Here is a 19,126-nt window from a genome sequence, read left to right as displayed (position 1 = left end):
GAAACCCCACTGCCTCCCCCTCTCCCTCCCCCAATAAAGGCGAACCTCAAACTGTATTTCCGTGTCCCACCATCCCCCTCCCCACCCTCTCTCCCCCCCATAAGATCCCAGCCATCGCCCCCCAACCTCCCAGAACTCTGATCTTGCTCAGAACCCAGAGGCCCCGACCCTGAACCAAGACCCCAGAGATCCCAGCTTGGAAGCCACACCACAGCTCAGAACCCAGAGGCCTCAGGTCAGAGCACAGGAATAGCACCAAGTCAGCGGAGATGTCACCACCGGAAGCTCAGGGGTCCTCACCTCCCGGGCAGGGAGCCATGCGGCAAGACACCCCCTCTCTACCACACCGCCAAAGACATCCTGGGCAGCATCTCTGCTTGAACTCCTCTGGCGACAAGCTGCTCACTCCCACCCCTCAGGTCCCCCCCCTCATTGCTTTAGAGACTGCGGGAGTTTCTTCTGAGCCTGTACTCCAACCTGCCGCCCAGTCACAGGCATGGCCAGAAATACACGCAGGTCCCAGTTACACCCCCTCCCCACCCGATCTTCATTCCTCCTCACTCCACCCTGACCCTTCAGTCATAGGCTGAGGGATCCCAAGGGCACATATGTTTATTTACAAAACACACTTACCCTCCCTCCCAGAATGCAATGGCTTCGGGAGACGTAGGGATTAGGGCCTCACACACCTGAGACCCCAAGAGCACCAGAAGGAGCGGGGGGCCTGGGCGGGGCCAGCACACACCGGCCCCGCCCCTCACGCCGAATCCATCCGAATCCATTGGAGGGGCAGTAGTCTCTCTCCGAGGTCACGAGCGCATGTCCAGTCTGTTCATGTATTCCTGCAAGGCCTTCAGGCGGGCGTCGATTTCGGCCATGTCAGCTGCCTGGTGGTCCGAGCTGTACTCTGTGAGAGCAGGCGTGGCTGTGGGGGTCCGTGAGGGGCCCAATATCCTGCCCTCAGTAGCATCCCAGCGGGCTCTGGGGCAGGTGAGGGGGAGATGTGGAGTCCCAGGCTCACCTTTGATGGGGACCCAGCCCCCCGAATCAGCCAGGCGTCTCTGATGGCGGCCGCGTTCCAGGGGGCTAGGCTTCTGCTGCTGGGGGTGGCAGGAAAGGGGGTCAGGCACCCTCTATGCCTGCCCCCCAAATCCCACCGGCAATTCTGAACCAAAGGACCTCATAAAAATTAAGGGTTGACACCTACTGAGCACTTATATGCAAAATAAACTCCTTGTAGCTTCACCAGAACCCTCAGATGTGAATGCTATTACCATCCCCACTTAACTGATAAAGAAACTGAGCTACAGAAGCTAAGTAACTACCGTGAGTCACACAGGTTCTAGGAAGGGGAGGCAGGTTTCAAGACCTGGGAATTTGAGGCCAGAGCCGGTGCTCCTAACCAGAGTCTCCTGCCCCCACCTCATCCCCATCCTCCTCTCCGATCCAAAGGTCTCAAAACACTGCCTCCAGAGGCATTTCGGAGCCGCCTTTACAACCTGATCCCCTAGAATGGAATCATGGGAGAAAGGGCCAGCGAGCTCCCGGTGGTTTAACGCTGCCCCTGCCTCCTCCAAAGCCTGAGGAAAGACACTCACCGTATTGGACCCACTCCAGGTGGTGGGGCTGGGCGGCTTCCCCCGGCGACGAACGCTGAGAGGACAGAGTAATCAAGGACCAATGGGAGGGGTCTGTGGCACCTCCCACCTCGCCCTCTTCCATGGTTTCAAGACTCCAGCCTCCATCACCCAAGTTCCCCGCAAAAGACTGTTTCGAGTCTCCCCAGACACCCGTTTGGAGGCGGTCCTTTCCCCCAGCCCAAGTTTTACCCTCTAGGGAGGGATTCAGAGAAATCCTCGAACTCGCTGCAGGAGCTGGCGGACGAGTAGCGGCTGCGGAAACTGTCCACTAGAGGGAGAAGGAGAGCGTGAGCCTCTTGCACTGGCCACAGCCCCGCCCAGCCCGCCTGTCAATCCCGCGCGCTCCAGCCCAGTTACCCGAGGAGCTGCGGTTTCGGGAGCGGTTAGCCGCGTCTCCTCGACCGGTCACGGCTGCGGGGGGCCGAGTCTGGCGAGACCAGGAGACGGATGGACCGTCCCCGCTTCCTCCGCTGCCCAATCGGCTTCGCTGCTGCTGCTGCCTGGAGAACGAGAAAGGAGACGCCCACCTGTGCGCCCAACTAATTCGGGAAAGGGCGTCGCTCCGCCCCGTGGGTCACACCTAAATGGGGAAAAATCATGCGGAGACACAGACCAGGTAGGGGTGGGAGAGACAAATAAGCAGGGCGGGGGGATGGGGGAGGCTGGCGATCAGGAGAGGGGATGGAGGTCAGGCGCGAAGCAGGAGCAGGTAGGGGGAAGAGGAGAGATGGAGCAGATGACAGGTGATGGAGATGGGAGTTGGGGATGGATGGTCAGAGGGTCAGGTAAAGGGGCAGGGATACGGGCAGGTGAGGAGAAAATGGGTGCTAACTTCATCTTGATTGCTCTCTGCTTCTTCTCCTTGGCTTTCACAAAGGCTGTTGGGTCAAAACGGGGCACGCGACCACCTAGGACCGGGTGGGGGTGGGGTGTGGAGAGAAGAGGAGGCTGGAGTCATAGGATCACGCCTCCACAGTTCTAGTCCCATCCACCTCCTCCCACGGGCAGGGCAGGGTCGTCACAGACCTGTGGGCGAGGGCGAGGGGCGGGCAGGGCGGCCTTGACCCCGGCCCCCGCGGTCGCTCTCCCGGGATGAGGAGCGGGCAGCGCCACGGCCACGCGACGTGGAGCGCTCCCGAGACGTCGAAGCCCGATCTTCCCGGGCCGAGGGCGGCACCACCGGTGTAGTCCGTCTCCTGGGAGCACAGAGCCCACTGTCAGTTTCCCACCGGCGACAACTCCTATCCCAAGCCTCTTCCCGGACTGCACCATCTCCGAAACTTCAGGCCCATCCCCCATCAACTCCTAAACATTCACGTACTTACACGATCCTCACAGATACCTTCTCCCAGGGTCCACCCCTATCGGAGCCCCACAAACCACGCCCCCCCAAAACCCATTTGTCACTTCCCTACATCCTAACACATCCTTTCACCAGACCCTTCTCCCAGAGGTCTCCCACAGCTCCCTGGAAACCCTTCCCAATTTTTCAACACCCACCCCAATACATGCCAGCAAACATCACTCGGATACCCACCTGCTTAGCCACGCCCTTTCGCTCAACTAGACCGCAGACCCCGCCCCTTTTCGGTCCCTATCTCCAGGTTCAACCTCCTGAATGCCGCCTCAGGCCTGCCCATCTCTCTACAGACCCCGCCCATCGTTTTCAACTACTGTGTGTCCTTCCCTATGCCCCATGCAGTTCATTAGGCCCCACCCATCCCTCCGTTCCCGCCCACTCTCAGGCTCTACCCGCCCTCTCCACCCTACCTGGGCCCCGCCCCGTCACTCAGGCCCCGCCCAACCACGCCCGGAGCCCACCTGCAGGCGGGGTCCACAGCTCCAAGGCCCCACCCACCCCGGGCCGCGCCCCTCACCCCCTCTTGTACATGGCCAGCTCAGTGTTCAGCGTCTTCAGCCGGGCACGCAGGCTCCGCTCCGATGCCTTCACCTCCTCTAGCTGCCGGGAGGGAAGAGGGGCGTAGAGGTCAAGACTGAAGCCAAAGTCCGGGACCCGCCGGCGCCCAGCCGGCCGCCCCGCCCCCTCACCTCCTTGGCCAGGCGGCGGCAATCCTGGCTTCGGCGGCCGGACCCGCGGTGCCCGAGGCCGCGCTCCTGCCGCAGCTCCAGCTCCAGGCCGCGCACGAGCCCGCGCAGCGCCTCGACCTCCTGGCGCGCCGCCCGCCCGGCCAGCGCCTCCTCGTGCGATCTGCCCAGCTGGGCCTCCAGCTCGCGCTTCTCAGCCGCCAAGCGCGACACCCTGGGAGGAGGAGGCAGAAAGCGAACGCTGGGGCGGGGTGAGGGGCATGGTGCCATAGTCCTCACCCCTCCACGCGGGTGGGCACGCACCATTTCTTGATCGGCAATTAGAGAAGTGCAAATGAAAGCCATCAAGAGATGCTGAGCTGACAGGAACTTTATAAGACAGGGATCCAGCTCTCAACATCCAAACCCATCAGTCCCAACACCACCTGACAGTAGCAAATACACAGCCCCGCCGAGGAAGGCACTGTCCCAGAAACCTGAATCTGATTAGCCTATAGGTTTAACAACCACTTCGCGGGAAATAAACAGAACAGGGGACTATGTGAACCATGGAGATAAAATCAACAAAATCCAGGGACTTCCCTGACGGTCCAGTGGTTAAGACTCCGCGCTTCCACTGCAGAGGGCACGGGTTCTATCCCCGGTCTGGAAACTAAGATCCCGCAAGCTGGGCGGCCAAAAAAAAAAAAAAAAAAAATCAACAAAATCCAGACTGTGGGAAACTGTACAAATAACCAGGCTTCTTCCATAAAGAAGTAGCATGAGAAAGGGGGGGAAGGGGGACTGTAATAAATTAAAAGAGATATCTGGATACTTATTCACACAAGCCAATTACAAAAAGACTTTCGTGAGATGATCAGAGAAGTGTCAGCACATACACCCTGGGTATCAGATGACATTAAGGAATTTTTGTTAATTTTGTTGGATGTGATAACAGTGCTTATGTGGTTTTTTTTCAAAAATGCCTTATATGTTAAAGATACATATTGAAGTGTTTACAGAGGAGATTCGGTGTCTGGGCTTTGCTTCTCAGGCGAGAGGAAAGGGCATAGATCAAACAAGATGGGCAAAATGTAGATAACCGTTGAAGCTGGGGCACAAGTACACGTGCATTATACTACTGTCTACTGGGCGTGCTTGGAATTTTTCCCAATAAAACATTTTTTAAAATCTGTGGCTCCCCTGCACTCTCCAAGGAGCTTCCCCATTCGGTCCCTTCCAGCTGACTTCCCCCCTCCCCTCCTCTCCTCCCACCTCCCTCTCCCATGGTGCTCTTTGCAAACGCAATTCTCTCCTCCTGAACCCTCTCTCCTCCTTCTCCTGGCAGGAACCACTCCACTCATCCTCCAAACATCACATCCCCCCCGGGGAAGCCTGCCTGCCCTCCCAGCCAGGCTGTCATGTCCCTCTATTCTCTCCTCTCCTGGCTCTCTGTACGTTTCCTTCCCAGCACCAATCATGGTGGAGCTGACGTTGATCAGTGTGATCATCTGTTTTCTGTCTGCATCCTCACTCCAGCTGTCTGGTCACTGTGTAGGAACCCGGGCTCTGTGGCCAGGCTGATGGCATCCAACTCTATTCCACTTCTTACAAGCTGTGTGACCTGGGGCAGTTTCACTTCACATCTCTGTGAAGTGGGACGATAATAATAACACCTACTGATAAGGTTGTAGGAATCTATAAAGAGCACTTAGACTGTGTCTGGCACTGAGTGATGGCTCGGTAAACATCGGTAGGGCCAGGCAGTGTGCCTGGCACACCGTAGGAACTCAGTAAATGTTGGATGACTGAATGAATGAATCTTGGAGTCTTCCCAAACTCCCTAACTCCAAGCTGGGAAGAGAAAGGTAAGAACCAATTGTCCAGTTGTGGATCTCAGGGCAGATGACGCCACCTTGTGGCCATCCTGGGAAACACATGCACACGCACCAGGAAGACTCACAAGGTTCTCCAAGCCCCATGAGCTTGCATTTCTGGTAGGGGAGAGGTCTGGTCCTCCCAGTCAGCACTGAGCGCTCAGTCCTGGGCTAGCAGCTGCCAGCAGTGCACAGTGGCTGAGGAACCAAAGGTGGCTTGGGCTGATTGCCTGGATTCAAGGTCTAGCCAGGCCATATTACTTCACTGTGTAACCTGGGGCAAATTCTCTAACCTCTCTGGGCCTCAGTTTCCTCCTCTATAAAATGGGGACGATAGTAGTGCCTACTTCGGGAGGATTAAATCAGTTAAATCATACAGCACTGAACAGAGTCCCTGGCACACAATTAAATGCTCGATAAACAATAGCTACTGGTATTATTATTACTACTACTACTAAAAATAGTATTAGCCCTCCCCAGTGAGTGAGGCCCCCACCAGATGGAGACCAAGTCCCAGTCAGCCCCTCCACAGCCCTCAGCACACAGCAGGCACTCGGTAAACATGCCCATCAGGTTCCTGTCACAGCCCCCCATAACACAGGCTCCCTTTCCTGCCTAACCCCACCTCCATTTGCAATATACTCGGGTGGGTATGTGATCAATGTCTCTCTGCCCCCTGTGCTGGCACTACACCATGGGCAGGGAAGAGGCCAGCACAAGAGAGGCGCTTGGTGAAGGTGGATTCAACTGAATAGAGCCCTGCCTCGCACCCTGTCTTTGCACATGCTGTTCCCTTTGCCTGGAACACCCCTCCCTTCCCAGGCAGGGTCAGGTCTCCCTCTGGACCCCCTCAGCCCCATCCATGGTGAATCTTCACTGTCTGCAGACACATCTGTCTCCGCACTGGACTGGGAGCCCCAGGAGAGGACAGGGCCAGAATTATCTCAGTCATTGCTGTGTCCCCAGCACCATTAACACATGGTGGGCACAGAGGAGGGGCTCAGAATAAGTATTTGGGGAATGAGGGATGGCTGTCCTTCCAACAGTACTAAGCATTGGGTCCCGCAGTGCATGATGGGATGTGACCCCCCCAGCCCCAACCGCCCACCCCCACCCCCAGACTTACTGCTCCCGCAGATGCCAGATCTCAGTTTCCCGGCTGTCCCGAGTGTCCTGGCCATCCAGCCCTCGAAGGCGGCTCAGCTCCTCCTTTAGTGAGCGAATGATGCCCCGCAGGACCACAGGGTCTGGTTTGCCCTGGTACGGGAGGGGCAGCGGGTAGTGAATCCTGAGAAGGAGGATTAGAATCATGGCATCTCAGAGGCCAAGAATCCACCCAGGAAAGGACATGTGACCATTTCTGGCCAAATACTACAGGAAATTGATTGGGAGTCTTCTGGGAACACTTTTGGTTTCCTGATAAAAACAGCTGATGCAATTAACAAGCACAGCCCTGTTCCATTTCCTCCTGCTTTGATATAGATGCAATGCCTGGAGAACCAGCAGCCATTTTGTGACCATGAAGAGATAAGGATGCAGTCAAAAAGCCAACACATTAAGGACGAGGAAAAGAAGAACAAAAACAAAAAGAGAAGGAGCCTGAGTCCCTAACAAAACTGTTGAGTAGCAGCCATCTACCTAGACATCTCGTTATGTGATAAACTATTGTTTAAGGCACTGATAATGGTTATCCTGATACTTGTAGCCAAACACAATAATAAATGATATAACCCTCAACACTGAAGATTCCAAAGGCTAAGCTTAAGCAACATCCCCACCTAGCCCTGGGTACCAGGGGTCCCTAAGTTCTATCCACATCCTCTCCCACCTGACCACCAGCTACCAGCCTGATGGGTATACTTGTACTCACCTGTCAAACTCCACAGAGTAGATGAGGATCAGGTAGCGCTTGGAGTTGAGCTGGGCCGATCTCGAGGCCAAGGGGCCTGGGCGGCCCCCCATCTTTCGGTTCCGCAGGGACTCCAGATCTGTGTAGGTCAGCAGGTCAAGGGTAACCGACTCACTGCTCTGTTGGAGAGAATGGGAGGAGCTGCCAAAAGACCCAACGTGGCCATACCCAGAGCACACAACCCACACACCTGGGCCACGCCCCATTCATTCTTTGGGCTAGCTGGGCTTTTCCACACTGAGGCTGGTGATGAAGATGGCCCTGCCCCATGAGGGGCTGCCACAGGACATCATCAGAGGGAGAAACTGAAAAGAACCTAAATGCTCAGCCATAGGAGACAGCTTAGTGCTGTGGCTTCCAAGTACTGTCCACAGACCCCCGGGAGTCCCCAAGACCCTTTCAGAGGAGTCCATGGGGTCAAAACACCTTGCATAATAATACTAAGATGTCATCTGACTTTTTTGCTGTGTTGACATTTGCACTGATGGTGCAAAAGTCATGGTGGGTAAAACTGCTGGTGCCCATTAGCAGAAAGCAAGCCAGGGGCATCAAATGCACTAGTAACCGTTGTATATTCCACTGCCACGCAGTCTCCGCAGGGGGATGGGAAGGAGGGAGAAACACACAAATAAATAAATAGATAAAAACACAGAAAATGAAACCTAGGAATGTCCTTGATAAACCTGTAAAAATTATTAATTTTTGGGGGGCCGCACTGCGCAGCTTGCAGGATCTTAGTTCCCTGACCAGGGATCGAATCTGCACCCCGGGCGGTGGAAGCGTGGAGTCTTAACCACTGGACCGCCAGGGAGCCCCAAATAATTAATTTTTTTGACTCTTGACCCTTGAGTGCACAGATTTTTACTACTGTGTGTGACAAAATGGAAAGTTCACATTCGGCTGCATATCAAGGTACGACATTTTCTAGGAAAAGCACTTGTGTGATTGAATTTTGAGCTAAATTAGCCACTTTTTCATGGAATGCTATTTTTACTTGAAAAGGTAATGACAGACAAAAACTACGGTTATTCAGTCTTCAATGTTTGGCAAGCATTTTCTCAAAAATGAACAAAGCGAGCCTGTCACTTCAAAATAATACAGCTAACAGTATTTGTTGCCAACAATAAAATTCAAACTTTAAAGTGAAAATTAGAATTTTGGAAAACCTGTATCTGCCACTGTGTGCTTGACAGCTTCTCAGTGTGGATAGGCTTTCCTGGACAGATCAGTGAGGATATTAACAAATATGACTTCCTGATATTGTATAATGAAATGTGTCAACATTTGGAAGATTTGCACAACTCCGTGAACCAATATTTTCCAAATGACCAATGCATGATGTTACAAATGATGCTACAAACGCATGATGTTAGAAAATGGGTAAAAGATCCCTGCAAAGTAAAGATACACCAGTAGATTTTAATGTCACAGAATAGGAAAAGTTCACCGGTATGGTCTCAGATTCCACACTACGATAAACCTTTAAGAAACTACCACATGTCCAGTTTTAATGCGCTGGCAAAAGAGGATATGCACAATTATCTGAAAAAGCTATTAAAGGACTCCCTTTTTCAGCTATATATCTTCCTGGGACAGATTTTTCTGCATGTACGTCAATCAGGACATATCATGACAGACTGCAGAAGCACATGAGAATCTAGTAGTTTTCTATTAAGCCGGACATTAAAGAGATTTGCAAAAATGTTAAAAAAAACAACAACAACACTATATTTCTTACTACATAATTTTGGTTTTGAAAATATTTTTCATAAAAAGGTTATTTAGGTCAGTAACAGGTTTGTTATTGTTATTTTTAAATGAATTTGTAAATATCTTTATATTTTTCTCAGTTTTAATTTACAATACGGCAAACAAATATTGATAGATAAAACCTGCATGAACAAAAGCTCTTTGGTGTCCTTAGTAATTTTTAAGAGTATAAAGGGGTCCTGAGACCAAAAAGTTGGTTTTTTTAAAATTAATTTTTATTGGAGTTTGGTTGCTTTACAATGTTGTGTTAGCCTCCACTGCACAACAAAATGAATCAGCCATACACATACCGGTATCCCCTCCCTTTCGGACTTCCCTCCCATTTAGGTTACCACAGTGCATTAGGTAGAGGTCCCTGTGCTATACAGTATGTCCCCATCAGTTGTCTATTTTATACATAGTATCAATAGTGTGTATGTGTCAATCCCAGTCTCCCAATTCCTCCCACCCCACCCCTTTCCCCCTTGGTATCCATACATTTGTTCTCTACGTCTGTGTCTCTATTTCTGCTTTGCAAATAAGAACATCTATACCATTTTTCTAGATTCCACATATATGCCTTATTATATGATATTTGCTTTTCTCTTTCTGACTTACTTCACTCTGTATGACACTCTCTAGGTCCATCCACGCTGGGACCAAAAAGCTTGAGAACCACTGGGTTAAATAAATCATGATGCATGGGTACACTGGCATACTAAGCAACCACTAACAAGGATGACAAACTCAAAAGTTGTAATAATAATAAAAATAGACAATACCTGTATAGCACTTATTATGAGCCAGGCACTATTCTAAGCTTTTTACATGTAATTCATTTAATCTTCGTAACATTATGAAATGGGGACTACTATCATCCCCACATTACAGATAAGGAAACTAAGACATGGAGTAACTGGCTCACGGCTCCCAAGTAGTAAATCGTAGTGATGCCTGATTTCAGAGTCCATGATCTTGGCCATTATGCTATACTGCCTATAGATACCAAAATGTTAACAGTCTGAGGTGGGGGATAGAAACGGAATTTAGACTCTTACTTTCTAAGTCACACATTACTTTAATATCATCACAATTTTATGAGTGCATATTTTACCTGAAATCAGAGAAATAATGTAGTTCACAGTTTTTAAATGTCTAAATAGCATCTGTGTCACTCTAAGCTCCAACCTGCTTCCTTCTTTCCTATTAATATTTTTAACTATTTGACATTATATATTTTTTTCAATTGTCTGTCTCTCCCACTAGACTGTCAGGTTCGTGAGGGCAGGAATTTTGTCTCTTTTGTTTACTGCTGTATTCCAGTGCCTGGCACACAACAGATGCTCAGTAAATGAAATGAATGTATGAATTATTGTTGAATCTTTTAAAAGGCTACAGAATACCTTGGGAGATATATCAACTATATAAAATTATAGATCTGCAAATACACACACGTTCACAAGTGAATACAGAAATGGAGAAATGGCTGGAGTGATTTTCATCAAAATATTAATAAAAGGGACTTCCCCAGGGGTCCAGTGGTTAAGACTCCGCCTTCCAATGCAGGGGGTGCGGGTTTGATCCCTGGTTGGGGTACTAAGATCCCACATGCCAGGCAGTGCGGCCAAAAATATATATATATTAACAATATATTACTAGGAGTGAGTATTGGGAATGGAGTGACTTTTACTTTCTTCTTTACATTTCTCTGTGACTTGAATTTTCTCCATGATAATCACTATCATTAGAATTACAACCAGAATAAACCATTTACATTTGGGAAAGAAGAAAAGAAAATGATAGCCCTGTTCCTTCAATGAAAGAGAAGGTAGAGGGTCTTGCATACATCAGGTGGGCATCTACCCTCCCAGAGACCCAGGGAACAGACAGCTCCCCCAGCCCCTAACCCTGGCCCCTACCTGGGTGAGGGCCGACTCCAGCATGTTACAGAAGATGTTGAACTGTTTGAAGTTCCCTGTCTTGTGAGTCAAATCTTCGATGACTAGGTAGGGAGAAAAGTCCTTCCTGAGGTCTGACCACTTGCCCAGCCCAAGGGCAATGCACCCAAGCTTTCCACCTTTCCCCAACACCAGTGCCTCTGGCCCAAGGGATGAGCCCTACACCCCCTCCCCAGCTTAGAGAGCTTCTAGTCAGGTAGAAGAGGCAGGTGGACAGGATCCTGATTGGCCTTATCTTCTGGGAGAAGCTGATCCCAGGGAAGGACAAGTGAGCCCACCCAGGCAGGCACACTCACAGCTGGCATCGAACTCGGCCCGCCACTGGTCGGCCGTCATCCGGTCCTCCACCTCCAGCTCTAGCACCTGCCCAGACACCATCACCCGCACGGCATGCTCCACACCCCGGAAGACGTAGTCCACCTGCAGGCCAGCTGGCTGGTCCATGGCCAGTGTCACTGGAGAGGGGAATGAGACAGAGACCCAGAGGGGCTGAGAGCCCAGACTCAGGAGCTGGAAGGCCAGAATCCTGGTTCCACCATGTACCACCTTAGCAAAGAGACTTTGCCTCTCTGTGCCTCAATTTCCTCATCTGGAAAATGGGTACAGTAATTGCACCTACCTCATAGAGCTGTCATGAGAGCTAAATTGGACAATACACATAAAAGCACTTGGAATTGTGTCCTGCATGTTACTATGTCCAATACACGCTGGTTAATAGAATATATGATTTCCAATAAGAGGATCAAGATTAATACTATTGATTATTAATTTATTAATCCTTATACTCATTATATATGTATTATTTATTCATTTATTTAAACATTTGTGGAGAAAAGTCAAGCTGTAAAGGGAGACAGAGTATTGAGATCAGGCTGGGCAGAGATTTTAAATAGAGGGTCAAGGGCAGGCCTTCCTGGGGAGGTGACATTTGGGCAGAGAACTGAAGAAGGTCAGGGAACGAGCCAAGTGGCTATCCCTAAGGAAAGTGGTCCAAGTCGAGAGAACAGCCAGTGCATGGGTAACAGATTATCCATGATAAACTTAAATCATTTACATTGAATTAATAATTGAACTTCTTCATTAGTCCGCTGTAAGCAATAATACTTTCTCTCAGCCAACAGGACTACTACTCACTGTTAGTTCCATGAGGAGCTGGAGGAGAGGGTAGGCCTCCACCCTCAGCATGAACTCTAGGGACTGGTTCAGAATGGGAGCCCCAGGCTGCTTGGGTTCGTGTCCAAGTTCAGCTATGTGCACTTAGATGGACAAGTAACTTAACCTCTCTTGGAGCCAGATTCCTTATCGTTAAAGCATAAACCATCCTGGGTGCTGGGGATATGATGAGAAACCAGATTCTGTCCCTACCCTCAAGAGGGTGGCAACAGTTAAAGACATAAAAATGTCAACTAGTGGGGAAAGGGAATGCTAGGGAGTAGGGGTTGCTCTTTTCGCTCAGGTGGTCAGGGAAGGGCCACTCCCTCCCTGCTGAGCAGAGGCCTGGAAGGAGGGATGAGGGGAAGACAGGTGAATATCTGGGGATTAGGATCCAGGTAGACGGAACAGCCAGGCAAAGATTCCAAGGCAGGATGTACCTAGTTTGTTCTGAAAACGCCAAGGAGGTCAGCGTGAGGGAAGGAGAGGGGGAAAGTGAGGAGATCAGAGAGGTAACGGGCCAGATGATGTTCCTGCAGGCCTTTGTAAGCCCACAGAAGGATAACAGCGTTCATCTCCTTAGACTGGTGTAAGGATTAAATGAATTAATCATGTTAAACTCCTTGGTGAAATTGAGCCATGCCTGAACCAAGCAAGCACTCAATACATATCGGCATCATCATCATTTTTTTTAATTGAAATATAGTTGATGGATAACCTTATGTTAGTTTCAGGTGTACTACACAGTGACTTGACATCTGCATACATTATGAAATGATCACCACGACAGACCTAGTAACCATCTATCCCCATACAAAGTTATTCCAATATTATTGATCATATTATGTGGCTTATTTTATAGCTGGAGGTTTGTACCTCTTAATGCCCTTCACCTATTTCATCCCCACTCTCAGTCATCGCTATTCTTGTTATTATTACTTTGTTGTTGTTTCTGAGCTTGAAAGGGACTAGAGAGACAAGGCCAGCCCATTCCCTTCCCAGTGTACAGATGGGGAAACTGTGGCTCTGTGAGAAAAAGAGCCCTGTGCAGAGTCCCACGGGTGCTGCAAAGACAGAGCCACCCAGGGATCCCCCAACCCAGATCATGGGGACTCCTCCAGTGCCTGACCTCCTTCTCTCCCCACTGTCTCCTTTAGTCCTCACACTTTCCCCAATTTAGTCCTTCCTAAAGTCTGATGTTGGAAAATTTAATATTTTGAGCCCTGAATCTCTAGGGCAGTGATTTTTTTTTTTTTTTTTTGACCGTGCCACTGCACGGCATGCAGGATCCTAGTTCCCCGACCAGGGATCGAACCCGCACCCCCTGCAGCAGAATCACCGAGTCTTGACCCCTGGACTGCCAGGGAAGTCCCTCTAGGTCAGTGATTTTTAATCTTTTTAGAGTCCTCAAGCTTTTGAGAATCTAATGAGATCTCTGAACCCTCCCCAGATAAATGAATAGATCCATAACCTCTGCAAGTAATTTCAGGGTCTCCCAGAATACCACCCCCCCAGGCTCATCCACAGATTCCCTTTCTCAAATGCCCAAGGACAATCGCCAGAGCCCCAGCCATCCTAAGAGGCACGTCTCTGCCTCTAGACCCAAGCTCTTAACTTTATCTGGGGGAGGCGGTCCCTGGCGCTTTGGACGGACTGATGAAATCTGGAGAACATTTTCCCACTCACACTCTCATAACTGTACTTTCATTCTCTGGGGTTTCAGAAGCGGGGGCGGAGGTTAATAATTCCTGACCTACGGGCAAACAAACAGCTACACATTTCAACATATCCCTCACCCCCTGGCCCCCAGTGCGGGTGCCAGGCAGCGCTGGCCCCGCCCCACCGGGTGTCCTAAACCCCGCCCGCCCACCCCGCCCCTCAAACCCCGCAAGCCAATCAGCGGTCGCGCTGTCCCGGTTACCACGGCGCCAAAGGCAGCAGCGGAACACTTGACGAGCCACGCAGCCTAACCGCCCCATTCACCACCCCACTCTTGGTACCCAACTCTCCCGAGGAGGCAGAGGAAGAAGGGGACCCGCCCCACCTCATCCCCGCTGCCAACCCGGCCCTGCCCTCCTCCTTCCCCACTCCCCCACATAAGCCCCCCATTCATAGCCCTTCACTAGATAACAGGGCCTTTCTGCATCCCACTGCCCTGATGACACAGCCGCCACCTCAGTCTCCAGATAGTAAGCCCCTGAATATTCTGCCCGAATTCAACTCTCCGCTTACGCCTACCTGCCTCCTCACCTGCACAAACTGCGCCCGCTCCCCTCCCTCCATCCTCTCTTCTAGACAGAATAAATCCCACACTCCCCAGCCAGCTCGACTCTCCCTTCCTGACCCCAGCTCCCCATCACTCATTCCCTAGATGGCCTCGAGATTCTTGCCACTCCCCTTCTCCCAGTCCCCCATGTTCTACTGGGGTTCCCCCCATATTCTACTTGAATTTTGTCCCGTCCCCCCCAACACACACACTATTCCGCCTGGATTCTGTCTGCATATTTGCCCAAGGTTCTACTCCACACACACCCCATTTTTCAGCCTGTATTCTGTAACCCTCGTATTTCATCTGGATTCTGTTCCCTCTCACATTCTATGTAAACTCCCTGCACCTCCACTCCACCATTTTCCACTTCTCTTCCCTTCGGAGAGCCCTCCTTGAAACCCCCCTCCCCGCCCCCCCAGTTCTGGGATTCTCCAGGCACCTAGTCACTCCCTTCCTCCTTCATGCCCCACCCTGCCCCCACTGCCGACCCTGTCCTTCTACCTGCATCCTCCATCCTTGCTCTGTGACTCCAACCAGTGGTCTGTGACTGCCGACCAGTGGCCCATCCTGGTCGCTGGTTTTGTTCCAGTCGCACGTCTCTCCCAGCTCCTCTTCGCCTCAGCTTAGGGACCTCCGCAACCCAGCCGGGGTGCTGTGCCCTTGAGGCCCCGCCCCTGCCAACCCGCGACGTCAGCACTTCCACCTAGTGCGCTCCGGGTGGACTCCCCAGCGCCCCACTCTGGTCCACACACCTGACACCATTTCTCCGGCCTTATGACATCATGGCTTCAGTGCACACGCGCGTGCACACACACTCAGTTTTCCAACCCCCAGCCCTCTCATCTTTCACTAAGGTGACCCCCCCCTCCATTTCCAGTGTGACATCACCGCCCCTGGCTCCTCCTCCCAAATTATGCTCCCCGGATATTTCAGATTTCACAGCCCTCACCCCAGGACCGGAGTTGACAGTCCTCCCCGCTGGGCTCCCCCCAAACAAGTCCACATCACCATGTCCCACACCAGACATGGGTAAATCACTGGCCCTGGCAGCCCCTACCCGATGGTTGTTTTCCCACCATCTGCTACCACCATGCCCCACACCAAATATTCCCGCCAGCCATGACCTAGCTGGAGTCTCCAATACACCGTACACCCCACCTCACATTCATACACGTGGCCTGGCCTCAGTGACTCTTCCGAGCCCCCAGCTCACTGCCCCGCCCCCCACCATGTGGGTGAATTGGGGCTGGATGGAACCCTCTTCCCCTTAGCCCTGCACTCCAGATCAAAACCTTCCACATTATCCCCCTGGAATGTATGGACCCCAAAGCCCTTTAGGACACCCCACAATCCAGACCCCCATAGTGCCCACCGCAGCCCATCACCACCCCCTGGGATATCAGACACCCTCCCCCACTGTCCCTCAAATGCTTTTTGCCTTAGATAAGGACTATGCACACCTACCAACCAGTGACTCACCCTTAATTCTGCTCTCTGGTAGGTATTGTAACCATCCCCCATTTTACAGAGGATGAAGCATCTTGCCTTGAATCCTGCAGTGAGGGACTGGCACATTCATCCCCCTACTCCTTACTCAGCTGCCTTTCCCTGACTACCTTCCTTTTCCTGCCATAACTCTCTGCTCCTTTCCCTTCCAGAGCACAAATCCAAATGTGGCCTCACACCTTAAGCACGGTACACGCTGCAGGCTGGGAACTCCTGGGTTCAGATCCTAACCCACAATGTGACCCCCGGCAAGGCATTTACCCTCTCTGGGCCTTTCCCCATCAGTAAACCGGGGATAATAAGAGTTCCCACCTCACATAGGATTATTGTGGGGATTGAATTAGTCAGTACATACAAGGTGCTTCAAACAGTGCCTGGCACTTGGTCAGCTGTTACCATCTGTGCAACTAGCTGATGATTAGTTGCCAGACCAGAAGTTCATGAGGGCACAGCCATTTTGATCGTTCTTGTATCTTCAGCACCCTGGGCCTGGCACAGATTGGGGGCTGCTTGTGAATTAATGGTCGATGCCAGGAGGCGGGGTTCAAGGCACTGGAGATACAAGCAAGGTCTTCTCCTCTCAGCTCACTCCTTGTCATCCTCCAGGTCTCAGCTCCAATGTCTCCTCCTGCAGGAAGCCCTCCCTGACTCCCAGGCTGGGTAAAGGGCTGCCTCGATCACTGCAGAGTCCCCAACATGGCCTAGCACTGGGCCAGCCACAGAAAAGGAGTTGAATGATGAGAGTTCCAGCCCAAGCTCTGAACCGACCTGTTTTTCAAAGTGAGGGCCGCAGACCTTCAGCATCAACACGGGAGCTTGATGACAATGCAGCATCCTGGGCCTGGTCCCAAACCCACAGAAGCAGAATTTCTGGAGGTGTGCCCAGGAATCTGCATTTCCTACAAGCTCCCCCAGCACGAACTAGAGCTGAGATCTTCTGCCCTTGGCCACCACAATCTGCCCAGTTTATGATCCCATCTAGACCCCAACACCCTCCCAGCTCAACAACCCTGCCCTATATCACAGGGAGACCCCCCAAGAAATGGTGGTAATGGTGGAACAGTACAACTAACACCTTTTTAAGCACTATGTGCATTTCTAGGTGCTCAGTTCTAGATCCACTTGGAGCCAACACTCTAGTGAGGGGCGTCTAAGAAGCCCAGTGTATATAAACAAACACTAACATATGTCAGGTAGTGGTAAACCTTATGAAGAAAAGTAAAGCCAGGTGGTGAAGGGCCAGAGGGTGGCAGGAGCTATTTTAGTTTGGGTGGTCAGCGAGGGCCTGTCTGTGGAGTTGACATTTGAACAGAGACCTGAAGGAGATGCCACGAAGGCATGTGGGGGAACTCAATGCAGACAGAAGGGACAGCAAGTACACTCCCCACGTGGGGATGTCTTTGCTATGTTTGAGGGACAGCAAGGGGGCCAGGGTGGCTGAAGCAGAGTGAACAAGTGGGATTGGTGGGATCTGATAGCCGGGAGGAGGGGGTGCTGGATCAGGTGGGGCCTTGTAGGCTTGGCAAAGACTTCTACTGCGTGAGATGGGAGCCATGGGAGGGTCTGAACAGGGGAGCAACATGACCTGACTTTTGTATTAACTTGACCATGGGGTCAAGGGCAGAGGCAGGGGACCCAGTGAGGAGCCCACTGCAAAAGATCAGGTAAGACAGGTGATGGCTTAGGCCAGAGCAGTAGCAAGGGAGGTGGTGAGACACAGTTGGATTCTGGATGTGTTTTGAAGGTAGGCCTGTGAGATTTGCTGATTGACAGACAGTACGTGGGTGAAAGAACAGGGAGGAGTGAACGACAACTCCAAGATTTCTGTCCTGAGTACCTGGAAGGATGGGACTGCCATCAACTGGGTTTGGAGGTTGAAGGGGGAAAACGCCAAGTTTAGTTTGGGGCAAGTTTTTGAAGTCTGTATGTCAGCTGGACTTCCAAGTAGAGAAGAGCCAGCCATTGGACATATGAGTCTTGAGTTCAGAGTAGAGATCCCGACTGGAGATAGACACTTGGAAATATCATTACATAAAGAGCATATGAAGCCAAGAGACTGGGTGAGGCCACAAGGTGAATGGTACATACTGAGAAGAGAGGAGGTCATTCTACTGATGATGAAGCTGAGGCACAGAGGCTTAAACAACTCACCCAGTGGCAGGGCCAGTGGCAAAGCCAGCATTCACACTCAGGCAACCCAACGCCAGAGCCCACACTCTTAGCCACCGGTAGGGTTAAGAAGTTTAAGAGTTAATTCACATAAAACACTTGGTAGGTGCCTGGCACATAGTAAGCCCTCAGTAAACGCTACGTGTATCATAAGCTTTCACACCTCGTCAAAGCACACCCTCATCCCTGGAGTTCTCACTCAATATTGTTCTTCACCTGCCCTCCACCCAAATCAAAGCTTTAACTGATGGCAGGGACTTCCACCACCCCACAATGCTCTATAACCCTCTGCCTTAAAACCTCCCATTAAATCGCAAGGCTATCTTACAAGGACATTTCTATATTTTACCATCTCCTGTCTCCTACTTTACACACTTCCCCCTTTAAAGAGCCTCCTGCGAAACAGAAAACACCCCCCGACTCACATACCGCCCTCTGCCTCACAACTCTACCCGTGTTAAAGGGCAACCCCTCCCGATTCTCACACTGCCAGTTCTGCTGCCTGCCCAGTCCACTCTCCCCCCAGAGCATCCCCTCCCCCCAGGATAGCTACCCCAGCCCGCGCACCAACTACTCTCGCCGCCTCTCACCTTCTCCACGGACACCCCTCCTCGCGAGCGGTTCAACTGCCGAAGCTCCAGCCCCGCCCCAGGATCCGGCCTTCTCGCTTCTGATTGGTACTGGCTTACGCGCAGCCAAGTTCCCATTAGTCAAAACAGACGCCCGTCACTATAGCCCGCCCCAGAGAAGAACCCGCCCCCCAACGCTTGCAATTGGCCAACTCTGAAGAGAGGTTCCGAAATGGGTTGGGTCGTCAGTCTCCTCTCCAATCACTACTGGCCGGTAACTACTGCCAGTCACACAAAGAAGGT

The 19,126-nt window shown here is 51.5% G+C and overlaps 1 protein-coding gene across 4 annotated transcripts; it reads right to left on the bottom strand.

The window, feature by feature from the left end:
- Positions 1-609: 609 nt before the first annotated feature.
- On the bottom strand, positions 610-18,895 carry CCDC61 (coiled-coil domain containing 61). Of its 4 annotated transcripts, none has more exons than XM_057533260.1 (14): positions 15,081-15,290; positions 11,455-11,613; positions 11,120-11,202; positions 7,413-7,570; positions 6,669-6,830; positions 3,690-3,900; positions 3,518-3,600; positions 2,667-2,836; positions 2,473-2,548; positions 1,998-2,140; positions 1,830-1,908; positions 1,599-1,653; positions 1,022-1,097; positions 611-907 (listed from the first exon to the last, which is right to left on the bottom strand). In XM_057533260.1, the coding sequence occupies exons 1-14, from the start codon at positions 15,091-15,093 to the stop codon at positions 810-812; spliced, it is 1,566 nt and encodes a 521-aa protein (XP_057389243.1). In that variant the 5' UTR covers positions 15,094-15,290; the 3' UTR covers positions 611-809. The 4 variants fall into 4 exon arrangements, with proteins under 4 accessions (XP_057389245.1, XP_057389243.1, XP_057389244.1 ...); XM_057533261.1 differs by lacking the exon at positions 15,081-15,290 and adding an exon at positions 18,845-18,895 and having other exon boundaries at positions 612-907; positions 1,022-1,100; XM_057533259.1 differs by having other exon boundaries at positions 612-907; positions 1,022-1,100; positions 15,081-15,287.
- Positions 18,896-19,126: the final 231 nt, after the last annotated feature.

The sequence above is a fragment of the Balaenoptera acutorostrata genome, chromosome 19, assembly GCF_949987535.1.
Source record: "Balaenoptera acutorostrata chromosome 19, mBalAcu1.1, whole genome shotgun sequence".
Classification (NCBI taxonomy): Eukaryota; Metazoa; Chordata; class Mammalia; order Artiodactyla; family Balaenopteridae; genus Balaenoptera; species Balaenoptera acutorostrata.
This window is presented reverse-complemented; position numbering and strand designations above follow the sequence as displayed.